The sequence below is a fragment of the Carica papaya genome, chromosome 2 (assembly GCF_054855325.1).
Source record: "Carica papaya isolate Zhongbai chromosome 2, ASM5485532v1, whole genome shotgun sequence".
NCBI lineage: Eukaryota > Viridiplantae > Streptophyta > Magnoliopsida > Brassicales > Caricaceae > Carica > Carica papaya.
The window spans coordinates 35002603-35028716 of record NC_142310.1 but is presented as its reverse complement, the minus strand read 5'-3'; the positions used below and the strand labels follow the sequence as shown (position 1 = coordinate 35028716).

Here is a 26114-nt window from a genome sequence, read left to right as displayed (position 1 = left end):
TTTAGTAATGATAATAAAAATTATCGAATTTTTTAAGATTAATTATTCTAACATTTATTTAAAATAAATTTAAAATCTAATTACTATATCACTGTTGTTCTAATTTTATAACTAATCACATCATTGGCGCGGATTTATTTATTTTTAATTATTTTTTCTAATAACAAAAATTAAAATAAATAATTTTTAATTAAATTATTATAATATTTTAAAAAATATTTAATAATTATGCAGCACCATGATAAGCCACAACACGTCACCGCATAGAATAATGTCCGCACGCACTCTCTCTTATATTATACGTATTATTTATTTTTAAACTAATAAAAAATCATTTTACTTGCCATTTCTCTATGTCCCTTTTTCTCTGTCCTCCTGCACTTTCGATTTTAGGGTACACAGCCAGAGCTCGCTCATTTGACTCTTCACCAAAGATCTCTCTCTTTCTCTCTGTCTATCGATAATCGAATCTCGCTGATCTGACTCTCAGGTACTCTCACTCTCTGAGTTCGATTTTAACTCGACCGAGTTCGATCTCGGAAGCACTATCTCTCAGTTTACGATCCACGCATTTTACGCGACTCTATTTAAAACCTAAATTTAACTTTCTTCCCCGGTATCTATCTCGTGCTTTTCAATTGAGGTTTTGTTCGGCAGGATTTTGTTAATTTGGTAACGCAGAATTCATTGTGTAATTTTTTGTTAGTTTTAAGGATTTTCGAGGGGGTAACCGGGGGGTACTATGTGTTTTAGTGTTTGTTTGGTTGCTGAGAAACTGCGATGAGAATGAAAGATAATGTGGACATATTGTTTTGCTTGCTTGGTTCTATGGCTTTAGAAGCTTGCCTGAAGTAAGGACAGCAATGGTGGAGTGTGCCTTAAGTCCCGAGGAAATGATAAATTAAAAGATGTAATAATACGTTCACTGGGAATAATCAAACAACTCTTTTCAATTTCGATGTTGTTCTTCAATCTGGCAGTAAAGAAATTGAAGTTTAGCTGGCAGGAAGTGTAAAAGGATAGGTTCGAATTTTATATTCTGTATACTATATGGCATTGTCATGCGGGATTGTATTGAATGCTCGAGATATGAGATGTCTTTTTATGCCTATGTTCATTTTGAGATTTTTTAGGTCTAGGGAGAGTCTTCTAATCGAAAACTTGGAGGTTCGTGTTTGTGGCCTTACTATTAGCTAAAAATATTCCTAACTAATGATGAAGTTATTGCAGTTTCCTACAAACTATAAAAGATGGAATTCTTTTCATTTTAGATACTCTTAATGTATTTTGATTGTGCATTTGAATGAGCATTGAACGAGATCTGGAATTATTTATTAACTAGTTATTATTATTATTATTATTATTTTCTTTTTTCATATACTGTATGCACTTGGGTTTTTGCAAAGTGTTATTCTGGTCAGTTACCATATGGTTGCTGTTTCATGGCTATCTCCCCATTTTAAAAGGTCTCTAGAAATTTTCATAGAAGCGTTGAGCCCAGAGGTCTTTTCCTGCGTGACTGGCGTTCTTATTTTGAGGACTTTTGATTGTGACATTTGTGTTTCAAGAGAATAACCACATGTCAATTCAAACAATGCAAGTTATTACACATAAAGGATGGGACATTATGTATTCAATTTGGGTTTTTTACCATTATGGGGCTTGTAATGAAGCTCATTATTGGATGATCTTGTAATGTTATCATATATTTTTTTGTTCGTATTTGTATCGTACTTATGCCACGTGTTTGTATTTGGGATATTTCTCTTACGGCAATGTTGTCTTTTCAGGCTATAAATTCAATACTCACTTGGAAGCTTTCTAAATCGGCAATTTCGGACCGCAAAGAGACAGAGGGGTTTGTTCCCAGCAAGGAATGAGTTTTTGCATGACGTATTGACGCTTCGTACAATGTCGGGCTTACTTAATGTACTGCTGCTTAACCCTAGATGTGCTCAAACTCAGTACACATCCCAACCATTCATCTAGCTGATAAATCTTGTTTTCTATTTCAAGGCATGAAGGCGATATATAGCCTGTAGGCATGCTTACTTCGTTGAGCACTGATCATGTGTTTTGACTCTTTGTATGGTTGGTGTCAGAACAGTTATTATATTTTGGTTTTAGGTCCGTAACTCCTAATTCACCTATGTGCGAATTTCAGAGGTCCATGCATGTGACTACTTTTTGCATATTTTGGGATTTTCTAATCCAGCATTCTCACTTATTCTACTTACGGTTGTAAATATCCTAGAATCTGGAGTGCAATTTTGCCTATGATAAGTATCCTGGAGTATCTCTTTTGATTCTACCTTCATGAGTCTTCTATTCACAATCTATACGATGTTCACAGTTCTAAATTTCTAAGGTTTACTGGAATAAACATTTAATCTTCAAGAAACTGTTACTTTTGCATCCTTGATGCTGTATATGTTATCTCTATGTTGTGATCTTTCTTCTCTTTGTGATTTCTTTTGGATTGTATGCGCTTTGTGACCACTATATTTTCACTGCAAACCATGATGTGCTTTGGGGCTGCAGTCCTCTATCAATGGATCAGCTTCAAATCTACCAGACAGCACTGGAAGATCTTTTGCCACTTCTTTCTCTGGTCAGTCTGGTGCAGCCTCCCCAGTTTTCCATCACACTGGTGAGTATGAATTTGTTGGAGTTCATCCCATTTGTATTCTTCTGAACTTTGAAAACTTCAACTTTTACTTTTTCTTTGTTGTACAGGAACCATTCAGGGGCTTCATAATATTCATGGTAACTTTAGCGTTCCTAACATACCAGGCACCCTTACATCAAGAAACTCTAGTATAAATAATGTTGCCTCTGGTGGGGTTCAACAACCAACTGGAAGCCTTTCTAGTGGAAGATTTGCCTCGAATAATCTACCTGTTGCTCTTTCTCAGGTACTTGTAATATTCACACCATATGGTCATTATTGCTTGCTGTACTTGCATGAAAGCAATTTTTACCAGCTGCTATTTCTCTTCGATTCTCTTTTTCTCTATTATTAATAATGCAATGTCCTTATTTTAGTTTATCCATTCTATCTGTTTTGCAGCTATCTCATGGCAGCTCCCATGGACATTCTGGAGTCACAAATAGAGGAGGTATGAGTGTTGTAGGAAACCCTGGATTTGGAAGTAACACAAATGGAGTTGGCGGTTCTATTCCTGGGATTCTCCCAACCTCTGCTGCAATTGGTAACAGGAATGCTGTTCCAGGATTGGGAGTATCCCCAATTTTGGGAAATGCTGGTCCCCGGATAACAAGTTCTATGGGAAACATGGTAAGTGGGGCCAACATAGGAAGGAGCATAACCTCTGGTGGAGGGTTATCTGTGCCTGGGCTTGCTTCTCGTCTAAATTTAACCGCAAATAGTGGATCCGGAAGTTTAGGCGTGCAAGGGCAAAATCGATTGATGAGTGGAGTGCTTCCCCAAGGTATTTTCTAACTTGTGACAGCTTGTTAGTGGCTTTGAAGTGGCTGAAAAGTTGTGCTTATGTTAAAGGGAAATCGTTGTGAATACTGATGCTTCTGTTTGAGTACACATATACCTATTCTTTATCGTTAGATAAGATATTCTTATATGTTTTAGTTTTCAAATTTCATTGACTTATCCTTTTTTTGGAAGGAAAATAGAAATTGATGAATGCTTCTGATGATAGTTAAATAAGCAATTGGATGCAATCTGTTGTTTAGTTCTGTCATGGGGCCAATTTGAAGGTGTGGTTTCCGGAACAGATTTGAGATAGCAAAGTAATAGTTATATTTTAGCTTTATATAAAAGGAGGTTATTAAACTTGGTTTAACTTCTGGCTGGTTAGTGTGTGGTATCATTATTTACATCAAAAGGAAACTCGAATTAACTTCTTATTAATATCTCTTCATTAGATAAAATGGGTAAACTGTCTGTGTACAGAATCTTCTGCATTGTAGATGTTGTTGTCCGATTCACATTTGTGTGCTTTTATGATCCTCTCAATAAATGCTCAACTTTAATATCTTTCCTAGCCATTTCATGTTTCCCGTGGTTGGTCTAATGTGGAAATATATCTGCATTCCATTGATCTTATTTTCCATTAAAGTCTATATTAAAAACGACGAACTAGGTGGGTTACTTGTTTAGCTTATCTGATTGTTTGGATGATATTTTCTGGGTTCAGGATCTCCTCAAGTAATTTCTATGTTAGGAAATTCTTATCCTACAGCTGGTGGTCCACTTTCTCAAAGCCATGTTCAGGCAGTGAACAATCTAAGCTCAATGGGAATGCTGAATGATGTAAATTCTAGTGACAATTCCCCATTTGATATAAATAATGACTTCCCTCAGTTGACGAGTCGCCCTAGTTCCGCTGGCGGGCCTCAAGGACAATTAGGTTGTTAAAGAATAGATTGTGCCATTTGGCTGTTGGATGTTAAATAGGTAGTATCTCAAAATATAGTATAATTTAAAAATTTTGCAGGTTCATTACGAAAACAAGGCCTGGGAGTTAGTCCTATTGTTCAACAAAACCAAGAGTTCAGCATGCAAAGTGAAGATTTTCCTGCTCTACCAGGATTTAAAGGTGCGCAGCCCCCACCTTTTTTAAGTCTTTAATAATAAAGGTTTAAATAATAAAACTTTTTACAAGAAAATTTGGTTTTAAATGCATTTTATAGCTTCCCTTTGCTGGTAAATGTGAGGTATCAACCCATCTGATCTGAGATGGATTTCCATGTTGGCAATGGTGCCTTAATGTCTGGCTCTAGTTAGAAGATGCTGACAGGTATTAGTTATTAACTATGATGAAGGTATAGCTTAAGAGGTGCTTCCAGAGATGGCGGGTGTGAACTCAAAACTTGATGGTTTTAGAAATTCATAGGTCTCAAAGTTTCACATCATCTGATAAGCTTCTGTTTAAGAGCCCCTATGTGTTGGTTTTCTAATAAATATCTCAGATGTCTCCAGTTGTCTTAGTGGTGTGTCATGGACTGAATTTTAACATTTCTAGTACTTTTGAGGCCTACTTTGAATTTTACTTATTTATTTAATCGCTGGTTCCGGAACTTTGAGAAATTATTCTTATGGAGATCTTATAAAAATATACCTTATGGAAGATTATCAGTTTCTCTTGCTTAACTATTAATTTGTTTCCTTAAAACGATTGTATTCTTGATCATATTTTAGGTCTTTTCAGGTGGTAATGCGGATTATGGGATGGATTTGCATCAAAAAGAACCACTTCATGACAATGCTATGTCGATGATGCAGTCACAACATTTCTCTGTGAGTTGCAGCTTGTAAAAGAATGCCTTGCCTTCTTGAATGACCTGATTCTGCTTGTTTAATGAGGTCTCCTTCATATTTAAATGCTTCAATTTGCAGATGGGAAGGTCTGCTGGGTTGAATTTTGGAGGAACCTATTCATCTCATCGTCCACAGCAGCAGCAGCAACATGCTCCATCAGTCAGTAGTAGTGGTGTCTCTTTTTCACCTGTAAACAATCAAGATCTTCTTCATTTACATGGCTCAGATATCTTTCCATCTTCACATTCAACGTACCACTCACAGGTGTGAAGGTTTGGTATTGTGAAGATGTTCTGTTATTTTTTTGTTTTCTTCTTGAGGGGTGTGGGGTGGACGGTTCATCCTCCTTTAATAGATTTTAATGTAAATTGCTATTGATAATTTCTGACCTGTGGGCACTTTGTTCTCTAAATGTTATGTTATGGTATAACATGCTGCACTCTTTAATATGAACTGAAAATTAAGATGACGGGCTCCAACCTTTTCTCCTATATTAATTTATTGTTGAGGGAAGTGGGTCTTGAGGACATGAATGCTGATCCTTTTTCTTAAAATATCTATACTAATCTTTTCCCATATTTATAATTTAATCTACCTCTGACTTTTTTCTTTTTCAGACCAGCGGACCACCTGGCATTGGACTGAGACCCCTAAATTCTCCAAATACAGTTTCTGGTATTGGTTATGACCAACTTATCCAGCAGTATCAGCAACACCAGAACCAATCTCAGTTTCGCTTGCAGCAAATGTCAGCTGTTAATCAGTCATTTAGGGACCCAGGCATGAAATCCATGCAGGCAGCGCAGTCTAATCCGGATCCATTTGGCTTACTTGGCTTATTAAGCGTCATAAAAATGAGTGATCCTGATCTGACCTCACTTGCTCTTGGAATCGATCTGACAACTCTAGGATTAAATTTAAATTCAACAGACAACCTTCACAAGACTTTTGGTTCCCCATGGTCAGATGAACCAGCCAAAGGTGATCCAGAATTCAGCGTGCCACAGTGCTATTATGCTAAACAGCCACCTGCTTTACATGTGAGTTGCGCTTCATAATTAAAATGCAGTTTTTGTGCATTACGAATTGTTGTTTGCTTTTGTCTAATGTGTTTTGGCTGGCTGCAGCAAGGATACTTTGCCAAGTTCACGGTGGACACACTGTTTTATATATTTTACAGGTACATCTCTTTATCAGATTGCATGCTCTTGTTTTGTCTTTCTTGATGATCAGATCTTAACCACCTTTATTTGTTATTTGCAGCATGCCGAAAGATGAAGCACAATTATATGCTGCAAATGAACTGTATGTTTCCTAAGCCAAATAACTTCCCTGCCAGTATTATTACGGCTCATCTGTTCAATTTCCATCAAATTTTAGTTTTAAATTTATATTAGCCTTGAGATGCATAATTAGAATAGCTTTTGTGTTTGAGTTACTCGATAAGCCAAATGTGATCTTAGAGTATCTAATTGTTCTTTTCACTTGGCAGCGTTGATTTAGCCTAATTGGGAAAAATGTTTGTATTTTCTTCCTATAAGCCAGCAAGGCCAATAAGGTGGTAAATTGCCTGAATAGTTATTTTAACATTGTTGTTTGCAGCTATAATAGAGGCTGGTTTTATCACAAGGAGCACAGGCTATGGTTCATTAGGATTGGGGAACCACTAGTTAAGACGAACACTTATGAGAGAGGATCATATCACTGTTTTGATCCAAATACATTTGAAATTATCCGCAAGGTTCAGATTTATGTGTTCCCTGTCTTGTCCATTTATATTCTTATTTTATTTTTGGTGTCATGGGTGTGTTTCTGGGTTCTTCTTGTAAGTCCCCTGAATGTTGTAATTTGGATGCAGGAAAACTTTGTTCTCCATTATGAGATGTTGGAAAAGAGACCAGCGCTACCTCAACATTAACTAGTTTTTCTAATTACAGTGTAAAGTTGCAGTCATGTAAAACATTCATTAGAAGAACAGAAGCTAGTTTCCCGGCATTTTATTTTCTTTGAATCCTTAGCAATTTTTAGCGGTTTTATTGTTGATCCTTGCATTTGCATCTATTAGCCATTTATTGATGATATATCGTTTTACAGGGTTCTTTTTGAGAGATAATATTTCTATTTTAGGCTCTAGGAGGATAAAGCATATATCTACATACATATGAATATATAAACTATTGATGGCATATGTCTATATACATTATGAGATATCTTTTTTGGTATGAGAGTAACCATCAACCTTAAGTACCGCCTTTTGGACTGTGGAACTGGCATTCATTGAATTTGAAAGATCTTTGGTAAAATTCTTTGACATGAAGGTATGAGAACTTTGCTTCATATTCTTACTGAGAAGAGAAAAAGGAGGAACTTTGCATACCAGAAGCTCTCTTGGTGGAGTGGATTGCCACCCTGGAGAATTGGAAGGTTATGGTTTTTTCTTTATGTGCAGGAAGCGTCAATTAAAAGCATTCAGTGGATTGTTGTTGTTGGATGGTGTTTACTTTCACACGGGATTTTTGTTTTTGGTTAAAGGCCCATCACATAATTGAAGGGCAGAAAAATGGAAATATGACATGGTGAGCTGATCCTTTGCGCCCTTGATAGATTAAACCTTGAGCACGCTGTAAGTGCTGAAGAAATAAATTGGTTCAGAAGTCAGATTCGAGAATAAAGGGGACCCAAATTGGTTATTGATGATTTCTGGCGTTTGGTCTTGATTGTGCCCTTATTCGAAGACAAGATTTTGGACCTGGGTACTAGATGGGCATAGGTTTAGGCCTTGTCTCCAATTTGACTCAGGAACAGGCTCAATGGTTGGTTCATTGCCTAGGACCTAATCTTAGATTCAATACCAAACCAAGACGGTGCTCAGAACAAGGTCTCGACTCTCATGAGGTATATTCTCTATGACTAAATGAACTATGGGATAGTTATAAAACTTGGTCATTTACAGTTTATACTCAAGTCACAACCTAGATTCAAGCAATGACTTGGCTTGGCGTCTTAGATACCCATCATATTAGTCTAGGTAAGGTTTTTTTAGACAAATTATGTATCGTTATTATTACTATTATTGTATCTAATTTGTCATGAGTGTTATGATCATCTTCGACATTTGTATTCCGGTATTATTTTATACTTAATCAATACAAGCAACCAAGCTCCATGATACACTTTTCATCATTTTAAATGTAGATAAATTGTTATTCAGTGAGACATAGTAAAAACGAATATTTATATAAAAGTTGATCGAGATTATATTACACATATAATATATATATCAGTAATTTAGCAATTATATAAGGTAAATTGAAGATTCATCTGCTAGCTCAACAGAAGAACCTATATAACATGTGACACATACAACACAACATAACTCATATAAAACATAAAAACACAAAATCATTTATCGACACAAGAGTATACATAAAAAAATCCATGTCACTGATTACTTATCTAATTCACAAAAAACCTTGATAAGACCACAAGAAAACATATCAAAAGCCGAGAAATTGAAGAAACAGGAAGAAGATCATTAGCCTTGGAGATTCGTATACCGGACATTAGCCATAGAGAAAATTTCCATGGCATTAATCGCAGGCGGCATTGTAGTTCCATCAGATGGAGATATAGTCACATTAATGGAACCATCAACCGGAGATTCTATCACAATGCTGCTAAATAAATTTCCGGGGATGAGTTCTGTAGTATTCTTTTCCTGATCATCGATGTATATGGCAAATTTTCTAGTTTCATTATTTGGTGGATATAAATACTGTCCCTCCGATGTATAACACAAAATAGACTGACAATTTATTTGGCTTTTTTAGAGAAGTGATTGGAAAGAAAAGTGATTCATTTACATTATTTGCTTCAATGGCATAGCGCCACACGTCGGAGGGGAGGCTATTAGCTGCCAATGGATCGATCATATCCATGGTTGTATTTTGATAATTGAATAATTGTTTATACTTCCAAATTCGGTTGTATTCATCTTCAAATATATCGAATCGATCCCTGTAGATTATATAAAACATAAGTGTTTAAGGATATTTAAAAATATTAAATGTGATCATTTATCTTAAAATTGAATAGTTACTACATCTAATCTTCTACAAAAAATCATAAATTTGAGACAACTCTACTGAGATTATCTAGATGCACACTATCCAAAAATAAAAAATTAATTTATGACATAATATGGTTTAAGAATTATATATAGTATACTAACTGTTATTTAATTTAATAATTGGTACGTCCCTTATTCTACAAAAGGTCATAAATCTAATCTTTTACAAAAAAATTATAAGTTTGAGACAACCCTACTGAGATTATCTAGATGCATACTATTTAAAAATAAAAATAAATTTATGACCTAATATGGTTTAAGAATTATATATAGTATACTAACTATTATTTAATTTAATAGTTGATACGTCTTCTTCTATAAAATGTCATAAGTTTGAATTAGATTGTTTCGAGATTATTTGGATGCATACTACAAAGTAATCAAAAAATGAATTATGATCTAACTTGTTTTAAAAAGAGTAGATAGTACACTAACTACTATTTAATTTAATAATTAATACTTTTATTCTTTTAAAAAAGTTTGTTAGCTTGAATCGTACCCTATATGAAATTATTTGGATGCATATTGTCCAAAAATCAAAAATTGAATTATGACTTAACTCGGTTTGAGAAGGGTAAATTTATTTTTCTATAAAAAATTATATTTTAATCAGACTCTCTTGAAATTATTTATATCGTGTTATAATTATTAAATTTATATCACTTAATTGATAAATATTTTTATTTTATATTAAAAATTTTAATTTATCCGAACTTCTAGATTAAACAAAGATTAGGAAAGCAAAATACTTACGGTATAGAACTGTTGGCGCCGTAGTTACTCCTGCTTTGGAGGTAGTAGTACCATGTTATTGCTCATGAAATTGTAAGCTTCTGGATTAATCAATGAAACCCCAATTGAAGAAATAAAGGGCATGATGTCTCCTTGAGTTTTAACCAAACAGACACTTGTTACCTTTTCTTTTCTGTCACAAACATTACCTCATGAAAAATTGGCTCATTCCCAAATGAAGTATTGGACACTGTGGTTGTTATGTTGTAATTGATCACGAGATCGAATGTTGGAGGCTTAAAGAGAAATTATCATAGTTTCCGTAATAAAAACCTGCACGAACGAGGTACTTTCCCGACTCTTCCAACGGAAGAATGAAGCAATTCATAGTCCCAGTTGGGAAAGATCGTAGGGTATGCATCGCGAGTGTTGGTAGAATTTTCTCATCCTTGACGGCCTTATTCTCTCCATTTTTTGAAAATATCCGAATCTGTTTCCTAAATAATTGAATTGTCTAGATCTTTATAACGCGTGTTTGCTTGCAAGCAAGAAAATTTTTCACTTAAACAAAATAAAAAAAGCAGTGTACTAAAAAAATTTCTACAAATCCGAAAAAAATATCTAAAAAAATTTCGTTCAGTTCTCGAAGGTCCTTTTATTTCTTAAAATGAATAACATAATAAAAAACTAGTTTAATCGATATAAAATTAAGAAAAAATTTCTATGTCAGTTTATTGAAACTGAAAAGTAAAAAAAATTTCAAAATCTTAAGAAGTGAAAATTGGAATAAGTTTACGAAAATTAACAAATCTCAAATATGAAAAGGATTAACTACTACTTACGGGAAGCTCTCGAGCTGTGAATCGAAACAACATCAATGGCAGAATCAGGACCCATCTGTGCATTGTGTATTAAGGATCAAATAGAAAGATGTAACGAACACTTCAATTCAAAATATGAAATTTTGAAATGAAAATTCAATTTTTTTTTTTTAAAAAAAGTTGTGATGTTTCTGCCTTGCCGGCTGGTTAAGATTGGAAGATGATTTAAGGAAGTGTTTTGATTTAGTGAGGAAACAACGTGACTGGCTTAATTTGATTAGTATATATAAGAATATATAATACACCAGAAGAATCAGAGAACAAAAACCCTGTCAATATCAAATCTCTTCTCTTGAACAGATCAATATCTTGATGCAAATATATATATATATATATATATATATATACATTTATGTATTAGACTATGTGGGTTACTTGAAAGCTACTTTCATGCTAAATGTTAAAAAATAAAACTAAAATATAAACGTTGGAATTGCCTTCAAACCTTAACTTTTCATCCCATTTTTATTCTTTTAAATAAAATTTATATATTTTATAAATAACTTGACATATATGTATTAATTATAATACAATTTATTAACAAAGACATACAAAAATACACAGTATAATATTTGACGTATACAATATAGCAAACTCATATAGAACATTCATCAACACAAGAGCGTACATAAAGAACCCATGTCACTAAATACCTATTTAATTCACGAACAACCCTGAAAAGACCACAAGAAAACAGATCAAAAGTAGAGGGATTGAAGAAACAGGAAGAAGATAATTAGCCTTGGAGATCTGGGAACTGGAAACATTAGCTATAGAGAAAATTTCCATGGCATTAATCGCAGGTGGCATTGTAGTTCCATTAATCGGAGATATAGTCACGTTAATGGAACCGTCAACCGGAGATTCTATCACGATGCTGCAAAATAAATTTCCCGGGATGAGTTCTGTAGTATTCTTTTTCTGGCCATCGACGTATATGTCAAACTTTCTAGTTTCGTTATTTGGTGGATATAAATATGTTCCTCCGATGTAGAACACAAAATAGACTGACAATTTAGTAGGGTTCTGAAGAGAAGTGATTGGGAGGAAAAGTGATTCGTTTACATTATTTGCTTCAATTGCATAGCGTCGCACTTTGGATGGGAGGCGATTAGCTGCCAATGGATCGATCATATCCATGGTTACATTTTGATAATTGGGTAATTGTTTCTGCTTCCAAATTCGATTGTATTCATCTTCAAACATATCGAATCGATCCCTGTAAATTACATAAAATAAAAGTGTTCAAGAATATTTAATAATTATAAATGTTATCGTTATCTCAAAAATTAAATATCTAGTACGTCTGTTTTTCTACAAAATGTTGTAGGTTTGAACGAGACTCTATTAAGATTATTTGGATGCATAATGTCTAAAAATCAGAAGTTAAATTATGATCTAACTTGGTCTAAGAATGGTAGATAATATACAAACTACTCTTTAATTTAATAGTAAATTTGAATTAGATGTTATTAAGATTATTTGAATGCATACTACCTGAAAATTAGATATTAAATTATGAAATCGACTTGGTTTAAGAATAGTAGATCATATACTAATTACTATTTAATTTAATACGCCTTTTAAAATCGTAGATTCGAATAGGGTTTTATTAAGATCATTTTGTAGTGCTATAATTGTTAAATATCCATAACATAATCGATGAATGTTTGTATTTTCTAAAAATAATAATAAGTTTTAATTCGTGTAAACTTCTTGATTAAACAAAGACTAGGAAAACAAAATACTTACGGTATAGAGCTGTTGGCGCCATAGTTAATCCTGCTCTCGAGGTATAATACCGTGTTTTTGCTTACGAAATTGTAATCTTCCGGATTAATCAATGAAACCTCAATTGAAGAAATAAAGGGTACATCTCCTTCTTGAGTTTTGACCAAACACACAGTTGTTACCTTCTTTTCTGTCACAAACATTACTTCATGGAAAATTGGTTCGTCTCCAAATGAAGTATTGGCTACGGTGACTGTTATGTTTGAATTGATCACGAGATCAAATGTCGGAGGCTTCGAGAGATTATCGTAGTTTCCATAGTAAAAACCTGCACGGACGAGGTACTTTCCCGACTCTTCCAACGGAAGAATGTAACAATTTACAGTCCCGTCCGGGAAAGATCGTAGGTTGTACATTGCTCGTAGTGACAGAATTTTGTCACCCTCGACGACCTTATTCTCCCCTTTCTTTGAAAAATCCGAATCTGTTTCCCAAGAAATTGAATTGACTGGATCTCTATAACGTGCATCTACTCCACAGTCGATGTTCAAATAGAAATCTGAAATTACAAACAAGAAAAATTTTCACTTCCACAGAGAAACTAAACAGTTTTATTAAAAACATTAGAGAAAATAAGTTTATGAAACTTATTGAAATGTAAAAATGTTTATTATTAACTGCTTACCGGAAGCTCTTGAGCTGTGAATTGAGACGAATATCAATGGCAGAATCAGGACCCATCTGTGCATCGTGTAGCAAGATTAATCAAAGCTTTAGTTCAGTTCAAAAACAAAAAAAAAAAATGAAATTCTGAAATCAAAATTCAATTTAAAAAGGAAAAAAGATTTCTCGAAATTGTAATGTTGCTGCTCTTGCCGGCTGGTTAAGATCAGAAGATGACTTGATTAGTATATATAAGAATATGTAATATACAACAAGAATCAGAGAACAAAAACCTTGTTTATATCGAATGATTTCTTCTGCTGCAAATAGAAAAGGTCAAAATCTTGATTCAAATAGGCCAGCAACAAGAACCCTAAGTAGTATTCATATATATATATATATATATGAATACTACTTAGGGTTCTTGTTGCTGGTATATATATTTGTGTATTAGAACTATGTGGGTCACTTGAGAGTTCTAAATGTTAAAATACAGCTCAAATATAAATGTTGGAATTGCCTTCAAACCAAGCCTTTTCGTCCCTTTTGATTTTTTTTACATAAAAAGTTTATATACGTTTAATACATGAATTCATGCATACACACTAATTATAATATAATTTACTAATAAAAACACGTAAAAATAAATAACTCAATTTAAATTTATAATTTTTTATAAAAAACATTAAACTAAAATATAGAAATTATTTTTATTATCTATTTATTATTTTTTACCAACCGCTGAACTTATAATTGTCAAATTTTGTCACTTTTTATTTATTTTTTAGTTTTTTTTTTACTCAAATTCATACATTTGTAGTTTATCTATTATTGAACGCTTAGTCGTATATAATCTGTCAATATTTATTTAATTAATTTAAAATTTTCATATTTTATTAATTATAATACACTTATACATCAACGATAACATAACTTCTTAATTACTAACGAGAATATATAATAACATAATTTCTCGACAAAAAACACGTAGAAATGCACAATTTAATACTCGAACTCGCACTTTTATTAAAAAAAAAAGTAAAAATACCCATCATTTAATTAATAAATAATTAATCTCTTTACATTAATTAAAACTTAACAATTTTTTTTTTTTCTCTAAAGAAAAAGAATTGAAAGAATTTAATGAATTAATAGTTAAATATTTACTTGGACTTTATTACAAAAATTTAAAAGGTTAACATTTTACAAAGCAAAGAACTTTGTGTGTATACACACACACACACACACATACACACACAACATGAAGTTCTTAATTATACACAAATTTATACATAACATCAAATAATACCCTTCAAGAAAATATACAGAAAAAGATTAAACACGCCCAAGAAATTAAAGTACGACGAAGGGTTATTAGCCTTGGAAGCCTCCACGTTAACCTCAACAATCGGAGCTGAACGTTGCAGGACTGTAAAAACTTCCATGGCGTTTATAATCGCCGGCCTATCAGTATCATTAGTGGGAGATACCGTCACGTTTGCCGTCCCCATTACGTTGACGCCGTAAGCCGACGCCATCGTTAGATTGTAAACAACTTCCGTCTCATTCCTCTCTTGTCCGTCAACATAGACAACGATCCTCCTTGTTTCGTTATTCCACCATTCTTTTGTTTCCAAGAAATAGAAGACGAAGTAGGCAGATTGCTGGGTTTGCTGGCGTAAATTGATGGGCAAGACGATGGATTGGGACAGATTTTGTGCTTCGATTCCGGAGACCATCACGTCGAGAGGCGGATCGTTTTCTCCGGATGGTGTGAATGTGAAATCGAGACCGGGACGAGATATGTAGCCGGACACTTCTTCTGGGGTCCAAAGGCGATTGTATGGTTCGTCAAACTCATTGAAGCGATTCCTATTAAATTTAAATCATCAACGTAAATTTATTAAGCACGGATTTAACGAAAATCGAACTAAATATTATGAAAAAAAAAATTTAAGAGATAAAATAACTTTCGTTAGAAGAATAAAACAAAAAAAAACTAATAGAAAATTTCAATTTTAATTTTTATTAATATCGTAAAAAATCTTCAATTATATGTGTACATGAACGCACCAATACATCTATTAATATTATAAGTAAATTTAATTTATAAACTATAATTAAATTTAAAACATGAATCACATAAAAAAAAAAGTTCAAAAGATACATACAAATCATTATATTTATAGCCTGTATTTAAGTTAATTTTCTAATTAAATAAATAATATAGACATTTTGAAATTTGTAAATTATTATTTTCAACAAACACAAAATCGGAGATTTAGAAAAAAAAAATAGGAATGGAGATGAACATTTAGTTACCCTATACTGGAGTTGGCACCATAATTAGTCCTCCTCTCAAGGTACACCACCATGTCTTCTCTCATGAACTCATAGAAATCATCAGGAACAAATGCAGTTTCAAGAGAAGAAATAAAAGGGGTATGTCCCTTTTGTGTCCTAACCAAACAGACATTAACATGATCTTTCCGAGTCACAAACATGACCTCGTGGAAAATCGGGTCATCGCTGATCGAAGTATCGACGATCAACGATATGTTACTGTCGATTTCGAGAGCAAAAGTAGGGGGTTCGGACAGATGATCGTAATTGCCATAATAGAAACCGGCTCGGACAATGAACTTGCCTTGCATTGCCAAAGGGAGATGGTAGCAATTGTTTGTTCCTGTGGGGAAAGCTAGGAGTGTGTTTAGCGGATAAGAAGATAAAAATCTCCCATCTGCCGTCTTTGCTTTCTCTCCTGATTGTATGTATATTTGATCTGTATACCATGTCGCGTAAGTGCTTGGATCGTCGAACACCGAGGTTCCTCCACTGTCGATGTTTAGCCAATAGTCATCTGAAACACGATTTAAATATGATAAACTAATTTTTAGTAAAAATTTATATATTTTATTATGTGATTTTAAAAAAAAAATTTATGAAAATTGAATACGATAGGTTGTGATTGTTGTAATTCTCGATTTAATTTACCATAATTAACTGTAAGAACTAAAATTTAAGTATGGATTAAATCAAAATTAAATTAAAAGTGAGCCCAAAATTTTCATTAATGACTTACAGTATGGTCTGGCAAGGGCGGCAAAATTAGATGCAGCAAACAGTGATACCACCAAGATCAATGCTGACTTCCATTTCGCCATTAAGAAGAAGAAGAAGAAGAAGAAAGGAGAGAATTTTAAGAGAGATTTATTTAATTAGTTTGGTAATATGCAGACTGGTCATATTTATAATATTGTTGAAGCTCAAAACGGCAGCATCCTGGAATATTATAAGGAGAAGGAAAGAGACAACAAATAATGGAATATAATATATGTATATATATACATATACATATATGTGTGTATTAGAAGTAATTAGTAGAGCTAATTGATATTTCCAAGGATAGATAAACTTAATTATATTCAAATCCTCAAATAACAAGGATAATTATCAAGGAAAGTTGAACGTGTATGGTAATTAATTAAGAAAGTAATAGTCTGAAAAATTTATAATTATGTGAAATTACAAAAATTTAATCATCAGGTGTATATAAATTACTAAAAAAAATAAAAATTTGAATTACAATAGATTTATTATGATAAAATTAATTAAATTTATTAAAGTCTTTTTTTATATTATCTTATTTCAATTCGAAATAAGTTAAATTTTTTAATTACAATTAATTATACTTTCATATAAATTCATCCATTTATTTTATCCAGACACAGTTACATGTATATATATATATATCTTGAGATGATACATGATCACACAGTGAATCCTTAATAAAGCTTTCGTTTCATTATAAAACTTTCAAGTACATAAATACCATACATAAATATACACAAACACAAACATTTATATATATATATATATATGTTTGCTTGTACAAAGAACACAAAAGTTAAATAAACCCAGATGCAACATCCTCGAATTAATCCCTTCAATGACTGAGATAAACACTGAACTGAAGCACAGTATCCACACCATCAGTTAAATGCTGATTAGTCAAATGAATCGTTTCAACGGCGGCGTACCCTCGAGCATTCTCATATTTCCCCGTCCCTCCGACCACCGCAATCAACGACTCGTGCGCCGCCGTCCGGTGAACCCCAAAGAAACTCAGTGTATCCTCTTCCCCATGATCTCCGTTATGAAACAGAGCAGTGAAAGCCATAGTATGGCTGCTACCATCAAGCGAGCTCGCCAAATGAAACCCTTGAGCTTTTCCGATGACGGAGGAACCCAGCTCGTGACCTTCCGTTAATTGGTCGTCAACCACCGTGATCGTCCCAAACATTAGTTTCTGAAGAGTTGATCCCGACGGAAGCTGACCGGCGGTGACGAACGGTAAAGAGTTACTGTTTCCAATCAAGTTGTTGCCGTTGTTGGTGACGACGGTGGTGGTGGATGCGCCGGTGAGTCCGGCGACGAAAGGAAGGTTATTGTTGTTTATAATTCCCTTGTTGTTGATGACACCATTGTTGGGGGTGATGAGAGGAACGCCATTGTTGATGGGGAAGATCCCACCGTTGGTTTTGGAGAAAGGGATGCCGTTGATTTGGGTAGTGGAAATAATCCCAGCCACAATTCTTCCCGACGGAGTTGACCCGCCGAGGATGTCGTGCATGAAGAAAGTCAACTGTGGGTCAGCGTTTGTGACGGTGGGAGCAACAGATTCAACCGGCGGAGAAGGGTTGACCGAGGGGAGAGTGGGATTGCCATCATCATCTTCCGTCAGAATTCTAGCCGTGTGGGCACATGTTAGAGTGACGGCTAAGAGTAAGAGGTGTAGGAGTTTGGCCATGTCAATTTGATTAAAATTCTCAATTGGGTTTTGCTGAACTGAAATAATTCAACTTTGGGTGTGTTTATATACATACGTACATACATACATATATATATATATATGTAGATATAGAGTTTAGAGGGTGGGTTGAAGTGAGGAGGAGTTGGTGCGATCATTAGTGATGTTGGAGTTGTTATGTGAATTTTGATCTGCATGATGCGGAGTGGAGTGGCTGGTGGTATAGTATGTACATACATACATATATATATGTATGTGTGTGTGTGCATTTTAAGAAGTCGAGATAGGCCTTATATTTACAAGCCCAATTCTTTCATGCTCAAAAGGCCTAAGAAGGTTTTTAAGGGGCTTGAGTTCAGTATCACCTTCTTCAAAATGCCATCTTAGTATCACCATAATTACAAAAATACCATATCTATATATATATATATATATAAACTTTTTGAATCTTCTGTCCTTTACATTATTACTAATGGTTTTTGTGTGCTCTGTTTGGTTGCATGGTAAATCAATTGACTTAAGTTCTTTTTGATATGATGCTGCTTCCACACTGTTTTCTAAAGAATTATGATGGTGTATGGACAATCTTTTCCTAGTAAAGGAAAAAGTGGGTTATGAATTATTGAAATCTTTATTGGTAAATTGTATAATAAGTAATCAAAAATAGTATTTTAATTTACGAAATGACTAGCTAGATTATTCTTTTTAAAATATATATATATATAATAAAATTCGTATTACATATTATTTTAAATTATTTCATGTCTACATAAATTTAGTATGATATGATCGACAATAATTTTACTAATAAATTTGTTTTCTCCTCTATCGTAGATGGATTAAGTAAAATATTTGGTCCAATATTAATACTCATGAGATTACTACCTAAAAAGTCATCTTTTTAACTAATAAATGAATTCTTCAAAAGAAAATGAATGAATTGATTTATAACGAGGGTTACCTTCTAACGAGATTTCCAATAACAACATCATCATTTGTATAACATTAAAATTCCAGAATACGTATAATAGGCAGAATCTTTCTAAGAAAATAAAAAACTATTATTCACTGCTCATGGATTCCCCTTCCCCTCCTCTAAATATTGCATTACAGGTGATCTTATCAGTGACAATCGTGTTCACTGGATTACCGATTTTGTAGCTAATATTGATATTGATGATGTTAGGGATGCGGAGTTCCTTAATATTCTAAAAGGGCTCAAGATCGCTTGAGCATTACATATCAAGAAGTTCATCGTGTCTTATCATCATAAGACAAATTCTTTACACTTATCTCAACTTTTTCAACAACGTGATATTTTAAAGGCTTATCATCATATAATTGTAGATGAAACCTATAGTATGCTCAACATACATCGACAGACTCAATTTTTTTACATCATGTGATGGTAACGTTTGTGCTGACCAACTCGCCTCTTTACCCCTTCACACCCTGCCTAGTTCATCCATCTTGCAAAAACTTCTAACGACTTTTAGAGATATCTATTTTCAACTGTTGTGATATGAATTACTCCTGCTTGATGGGGTAATAGTCGTATTCTTCTTCTTGTGAAAAAAATAATAATTATTCTTAATACATATATATATATACACTATCAATATTTGATTTAAGACATAATTGACAAGGGAACTTTTGACAATAATTTAAACAAAGTGTAGGATTCAAAATGGATTATGCGCCGACCAAGACAACAAATTTTATCTAACAAAAACATACTTTAATGTTTTGAGAAAACTAAGAGGACCCTTCTCAAGTTCCTTTTCCTTTTCCTTTTCCTGGCACTTCATTATTTATTTTCCTGCCGTCCAAACATTAGTCAAAGAAATTAAAGTTAACCAAACATTTTATTTAATTTTAAAGCGACGAATTAAAAATTTTAAAAGAAGATAAAAAGAGAAGTGTATGAATAGATATTTGGAATTTTGGCTGCTTGGTCTTATGAACCATGTATGCATATAATATTTATATGGGTTTCTTTAAAACTATATGTGTGTGTGTGTGTGTGTGTGTATATATATGTATATATAAAGTAGAAAAAAGCAGAAAATTAGAAGAAGCAGAAAGAGATGGGGATGGTTATACATGCATATATATATATATATATAGTCCCCACAATTGAAATTTTGTGAAATGGACTTGTAAACCAACTTGGTGTCATCATTAGGTTTATAGTGAGGGAGGCAAATTGTCGCATGCAAATATCAAACTAGTGAAAAGGCAATTAATTAATTCCACCAAGGATTGGCGACATGTATATGTATATATGTGTGTGTGTGTGTGTGTTGTCCATTTATCGTTGGATATTTCAATTAAGATTATATGTGTATTAATTCATGCTTATTATATGCGACCCATTGATTTAGTGTAAATTTTTTATTTAATTACTGTTTTTTTTTCATGTAGAATAAAATTATTAATTTTCATGTTTAATTGAATTATTTCTACATACATATATATAAATATATATATTGTAAAGATAGCAAGCAATTGCCCATATTCGGCAAATGGGTATGCAATCAAAATTTACCCAAAAAAAATATTACTCGTAATTAGGGTTTTCCCATGTGAGAAATTTGTATTTATTTGTTAAAATTGAATTTTTTATTTTTTATTTAAAAATTTTCATTATAAAAATAAGAAATTTTTTACTATAAATTAAAATGAAAACAAAAGCAACCACCCAATGAAGAAAAAAAAAATAGAGAAAGAAAAGGGGAAATATATATATATATATATATATATATATATATATAGGCATGTATGTCTGTGTGTACGCATATTATGTATCAAGTGAGTGCAGACAGTTCACTGGTTGCCTTCACAAGTTGCCTTCATATTGCACTAACATTAGTGCATCAGATATATGCATATAAACATATATATATAAATCATATATATATATATATATATACACACACATACGCATGCATGAGACTCGTGTTTGGACACCATCATGGCCTTTTCTGAGTCATTTTTAGACCTTTCCTTCAATTTATCTTTCAATAATTTGATATTTGTGTTCTTTATATTGATTATCTCTATCTATTGTATATATAGGAACTTAGTAGATGTAATTAAAAGTTTTAATAAGTTATTAAATCAAATTCTGACATGATCACAGTACGTTAATTATGTGCATTAATTAAATTAATTTTGGGGAATTCCCCCCTTCCCTCCACCACCTTTCTAGGAATATATCATTACATATATATATATATATATATAAATGTATGTATGTGTGTGTATATGTTGTATTGGGAACTAGTAAACAAGTAGTCAAGATCACATTTTCAGAGTTGACAGCTTCCTTAAACTCGATTTCAAATTCAAACTTGAAGAACAAAAAGAAAGAAATTAAGAACATTGCTAGAAAAGACTATGGTACATCACTGTCTATTTCAAGAAAACTCATCATAATCATGACCCATCATGGTCAAAATTAAACACGACCCTGAGCTGATATGTGTATATATATATTATATATATATATATATTGATAGAGATTAAATTGATTAATTAAGGAGGTGATTTGATTAATTAAATTAAATCATAATGTCGAGCATATGGTTACTGAGGAGTTGCAGGAGGTGGTAGTATTAATGGTTGACGAAGAAGATGGCCAAAGCTGTGCGTTTTTGACTCTGGAAACACTCGCCAGCACGCCTAAAGGGGTTACATCTCCAATCACTATCACTTTCTTTGTCGCCCTGTCTATACTGAATGATCTCACTCCTGTACGTCATCACTTCAATTATATATCAAATTCTATATATACATATATATATATATGTGTAGACGTACATATTATGTTACATAAATTTAGTATTTATATCAAATTATATATTTATCTTTCATTAAAATTTTAATTACTTTAAATAATATATAATTTAAGAAATTAATAAATATTGAATATAAATTTTATTTATCATTTCAAAAAAAGTGATGAACTTCATATATATATATATATATAAATTATAACTATTATTCATTTGGGTCTATATCTATATGTATTATATCAAGAAATCATATTAATATTTATTTTCTTTAGTTACAAAATGTACACCACCAAAATATTCAATTATATATATATATATATATATACATATACCCATATAAATTTATCATAGATTTTCGTAAAAATATAATGGAAAAAGTCTATACCTTCCATTTTGGAAATATGTTTCCCAACTTTTCCTTCGCATCCCTTGCAATGGATTGACACCCTCAACACCACAATCTGCAAATTCAAATTGAATAAGAAACAATGCTTGAAGATTGATCAATAAAACTCAAAGATTGACGAAAGATATTGAGCTCTGAAATCAGGAAGCTAAACTCGAGAGAGTGAGGGTAAAGAAGAGACGACAGAGTTCGAGTTTGAGGAAAAAAATGAAAGTTCGTGCTTCTCATTAATTATTTCTTGGTATTTTATACATAGAGGGTGATTAGTTAAATCCTCCCAACTAATCACAACTAATCTTTTGATTGTGGACTAATTACAACTAAACGAATCATGTAGTTACGAGTTAATTATAATTAATCTATGCTAACTACAGTCAACTCATCTAATCATTCATCTAACTACGATTATCTCTAATAGCAGGGTATAAATTCAACACAAATAATAGTTATTTAGATACATATACGTATATATATCTTGAGAAGTACGAGTATCTTGACTTAATCAGCATATATATATATATAATGGAAAAGAGATTATACAGAGAGACCTGCTGGTCACGAGACCGATCTGATGAAGACGACTTGGTACCAGAAGGATTATCAGTACGTAAGCTATTTTCTTGCTGCTTAGAAGACGTGACCTGGCGAGCTGAAGAAGACGACTTCAAAGCAAGAAATTGATCAGCTGAGCCTCCGCCATGCTCGCCAGCTGATGAACAAGACTTCAAACCACGAAACTCAGTCGAGCCAGCATCCTGCTTATTCGGCCTTTCTCGAGCCGATGAACAAGACTTCAAACCAAGAAACTCAGTTGATCCTGCAGCCTGCTGATTCATTCTTTCTCTAGCCGATGAACAAGACTTCAAACCTATAAACCCAGTTGAGCCTGCAGCCTGCTGCTTTGACTTGATCTCTCCGGCTGATGAAGACGACTTCAGACCAGGAAACCCATCATCATCACCGTCGTCTAATTTATCAAACCCAGATAATAAATCACTTAACAGATACGTAGATGAATCGCCATGAGGAGTGCTGCTACTCCTCTTAAACCTCCTTAAATCAGCAGAGCTTTTTCTACCTAAATTATCCGCATGATCAGTGCTCTTCCTGCTCTTTTCATGTTGGAATTTGTAATTACAAGTTGGCTGAGGAAGTATAGGCAAGTGCGACGAACATGGCGGATGATAAAGCTTATTAGAGCTAACACCACGATCATCGATGGGTCTGTGACCTCGTCGCCGGCGACCCATATCGGAGCGCTGGTTAGAAACAGCTGTTGAAGCTGGAGAAGCGCAGAAGAGATCTATTCCTTTCATTTTATTTTTCTTGCAGAAATATAGGATAATCAGAAACACAAACAGAAGGCGTGGATCCTTCTATATATAAACACACATATAGATACAGTAAAGAGGCCAGCTAGTCTTATTTTTAAAGTTGGTGGGTGGGTGAGTGAGAGAGCAGGGAAGGGAAAATTAAAGAAGAGGAAAGGACTGGGAATGGGTCCCACCATAATATAAAGTGTTTTTATTAGCTGTAATAACATTCTCATGTACTCAGAAATTATTTTGCTAGTAAATTTTGGTTATGAATTTCGGTGGATATAATAATTTATGTTATGATTAATGTGTGTGTATATTATATAATTACAAAATTATTTATATCTTATCTTAATTTAAAAAATAATTTTTATAAAAAATTTAAAATTAGAGTAATTTATTTAATTAGTGGGTTTTTTTTCTTATACAAAAAATTTACAACTTGGGTTCGACTTTGAGTGTAATGATTACTAGCACTATGGTTTGCTGCATAGGGATCAGTATTGAAATTGGCTGCTCTCTTATTATTGACACATCATTGAGTTTTATAATAAGCTAAGTTTAGTGGACAACTATTACGGGTCATATGTATATATATAAATATATACATCTTATAATATTAGTACGAAATTCGTTACTAATTCACTAATCATGTATTATAAATTACTAATTATACCTTGGTATTAGCAAATTCATGTGTTTAATTTGAACTTATCACGGTTCAGATTTCATAAATTTGTTACCATTATAGTTTAGTTTTTGTGGTTTATTTTTCTAATTATTTTATTTAAATATTTATATTTTTTAAAAATAACATGTTTCAATTTGGTATTTGGTTTTTATCTGTTTAATTTTTATTTGATCAAATAAAAATTAATCATTTATATATAGATAAAGCAATTTAATTTCATTTTATTTGAGTATAAGTATATAAAAATTAATTAATTTTTATCAAATTTAAACGTCTACTTATTTAATTCATTCAAAAATATTGTTAGAAACTGAATTTAATTAATGTTGATTGGACCTTGAAAATTTGACTTTTCCCAAGACCACGTACAAATTATTGCCTAGTGATTACCCTCTAGGTTGACTTTAAGTTTGACTTTCAACTTCTAGCATTATCATTACATAACTAACCAAACTCATCGTCATGTTTTTTTTTTTTAACTCCCATTTGATTTTTTTTGCAATGTAAGAAAGTTCAATTATTTTTAGACCCACAAATTTTTTTGTTTTAACCTTATTTTTTTAAACATTGATTAGTAACTTTTTATGATTTCAAGATTAATTAAACGATGTTGTTAATTACCATAAAATTTTTAATTAATTAATTAATTATATTCTCTTATTCCCACACAAATTTAAGGGATTGCTTGATTTGTTAAGTATAATGTAATAAAATTAAAATTTAATAACTACTAAATAAGAAAAATAATTAAAGTAATAAAAAATTATTATGGTCAGGAGTATAATTTTGTTTTTTTTTTTAATTTTTCAGTAATAAAATATCTACAAATTAATAAGTGTGTTTTTATATTTTTTATTAGTAAATAAAATTTAGGGAAATTTTTATATAAAATTTGTTATTCACAAGTAACATTAAATAAATTTAATTATTATTTATCGTACAATTTTTAAAAATTTATTTTTGTTATTCATAGAATATTAAAAAAAAAATAGATGAAACAAAAAGTTTGATAATCCTTAATTATCACACCATTAATAAATGATTATAAAATTAATTATCTGTCTCCTTTAAAAACTTTTTTATTATATACTTTTCGTGGGTATTAATTATTATTTTTTTAATCACGCGATTAAAGATGTGGGGCTCTGATTAGTTGCAGATTTACAGGCTTCTTTTTAATTAATTATATATTTAATTTTCCCTTTTATTTATTAAATTTTAAAAAAATAAATAATAAATAATACTAATAAAGGTTATTGGGTACACGTTATTCATTGCAGCTCTGTCTTACATTTTACCTGCAAAAAGAATTCACTTGTCTACTTTCAGTTGTTAAAATTATCAGATCAGATGATACTTATACACGCACATATATATATATATATATATATTTGAGTCAAATATTTTAATCCTATAATTAAATTTATCTGTTCGAGAATGTTATTTTTATTAAGATATATATTTAATTAATGTGAGAAAACATATTTTTTAAAATTATTCAAGAAAAAAAATTAATCTTAGTGTGCAAAGATTCAAGAACTTCGACTTTATGTAATATAATACTTTTATTACATACGAATTATTTAAGTTCAAATTTTATTTCAAATTTTCTTTAAAAAATTAAATAAGATACAAATTTTTGACCGTAAATCATATGTA

At 32.1% G+C, this 26114-nt stretch overlaps 4 protein-coding genes, 1 non-coding gene and 1 pseudogene across 6 annotated transcripts; 1 reads left to right on the top strand and 5 right to left on the bottom strand.

Annotated features, from left to right (window-relative positions):
• Positions 1-328: 328 nt before the first annotated feature.
• On the top strand, positions 329-7392 carry LOC110826252 (putative NOT transcription complex subunit VIP2). Of its 2 annotated transcripts, XM_022056863.2 has the most exons (14): positions 329-490; positions 1791-1929; positions 2542-2650; positions 2737-2915; positions 3071-3452; positions 4176-4388; positions 4476-4577; positions 5190-5278; positions 5378-5563; positions 5917-6339; positions 6427-6479; positions 6563-6604; positions 6902-7040; positions 7158-7392. In XM_022056863.2, the coding sequence occupies exons 2-14, from the start codon at positions 1912-1914 to the stop codon at positions 7215-7217; spliced, it is 1995 nt and encodes a 664-aa protein (XP_021912555.1). In that variant the 5' UTR covers positions 329-490; positions 1791-1911; the 3' UTR covers positions 7218-7392. The 2 variants fall into 2 exon arrangements, with proteins under 2 accessions (XP_021912555.1, XP_021912556.1); XM_022056864.2 differs by lacking the exon at positions 4176-4388.
• Positions 2570-2650, bottom strand: LOC148269007 (small nucleolar RNA snoR35). The gene has a single exon (XR_015817447.1). It is a non-coding gene; the product is annotated as a small nucleolar RNA snoR35 (small nucleolar RNA).
• A 4164-nt stretch (positions 7393-11556) lies between the features above and the next one.
• Positions 11557-13671, bottom strand: LOC148269006 (putative LRR receptor-like serine/threonine-protein kinase At1g51860). Its single transcript, XM_088212334.1, has 3 exons — positions 13458-13671; positions 12794-13331; positions 11557-12260 (listed from the first exon to the last, which is right to left on the bottom strand). Exons 1-3 carry the CDS (start codon positions 13519-13521, stop codon positions 11699-11701), a joined length of 1164 nt encoding a protein of 387 aa, XP_088068460.1. The 5' UTR covers positions 13522-13671; the 3' UTR covers positions 11557-11698.
• Positions 13672-14607: 936 nt separating this feature from the next.
• LOC148269005 (uncharacterized protein At1g24485-like) lies at positions 14608-16617 on the bottom strand. The gene is made up of 3 exons (XM_088214355.1): positions 16518-16617; positions 15758-16295; positions 14608-15307 (listed from the first exon to the last, which is right to left on the bottom strand). The coding sequence occupies exons 1-3, from the start codon at positions 16597-16599 to the stop codon at positions 14734-14736; spliced, it is 1194 nt and encodes a 397-aa protein (XP_088070481.1). The 5' UTR covers positions 16600-16617; the 3' UTR covers positions 14608-14733.
• Positions 16618-17213: 596 nt separating this feature from the next.
• On the bottom strand, positions 17214-18334 carry LOC110826263 (dirigent protein 9 pseudogene; annotated as a pseudogene).
• Positions 18335-21612: 3278 nt separating this feature from the next.
• LOC110826259 (uncharacterized) lies at positions 21613-23876 on the bottom strand. Its single transcript, XM_088214356.1, has 3 exons — positions 22997-23876; positions 22428-22503; positions 21613-21998 (listed from the first exon to the last, which is right to left on the bottom strand). Exons 1-3 carry the CDS (start codon positions 23762-23764, stop codon positions 21814-21816), a joined length of 1029 nt encoding a protein of 342 aa, XP_088070482.1. The 5' UTR covers positions 23765-23876; the 3' UTR covers positions 21613-21813.
• Between the last annotated feature and the right edge of the window lie 2238 nt (positions 23877-26114).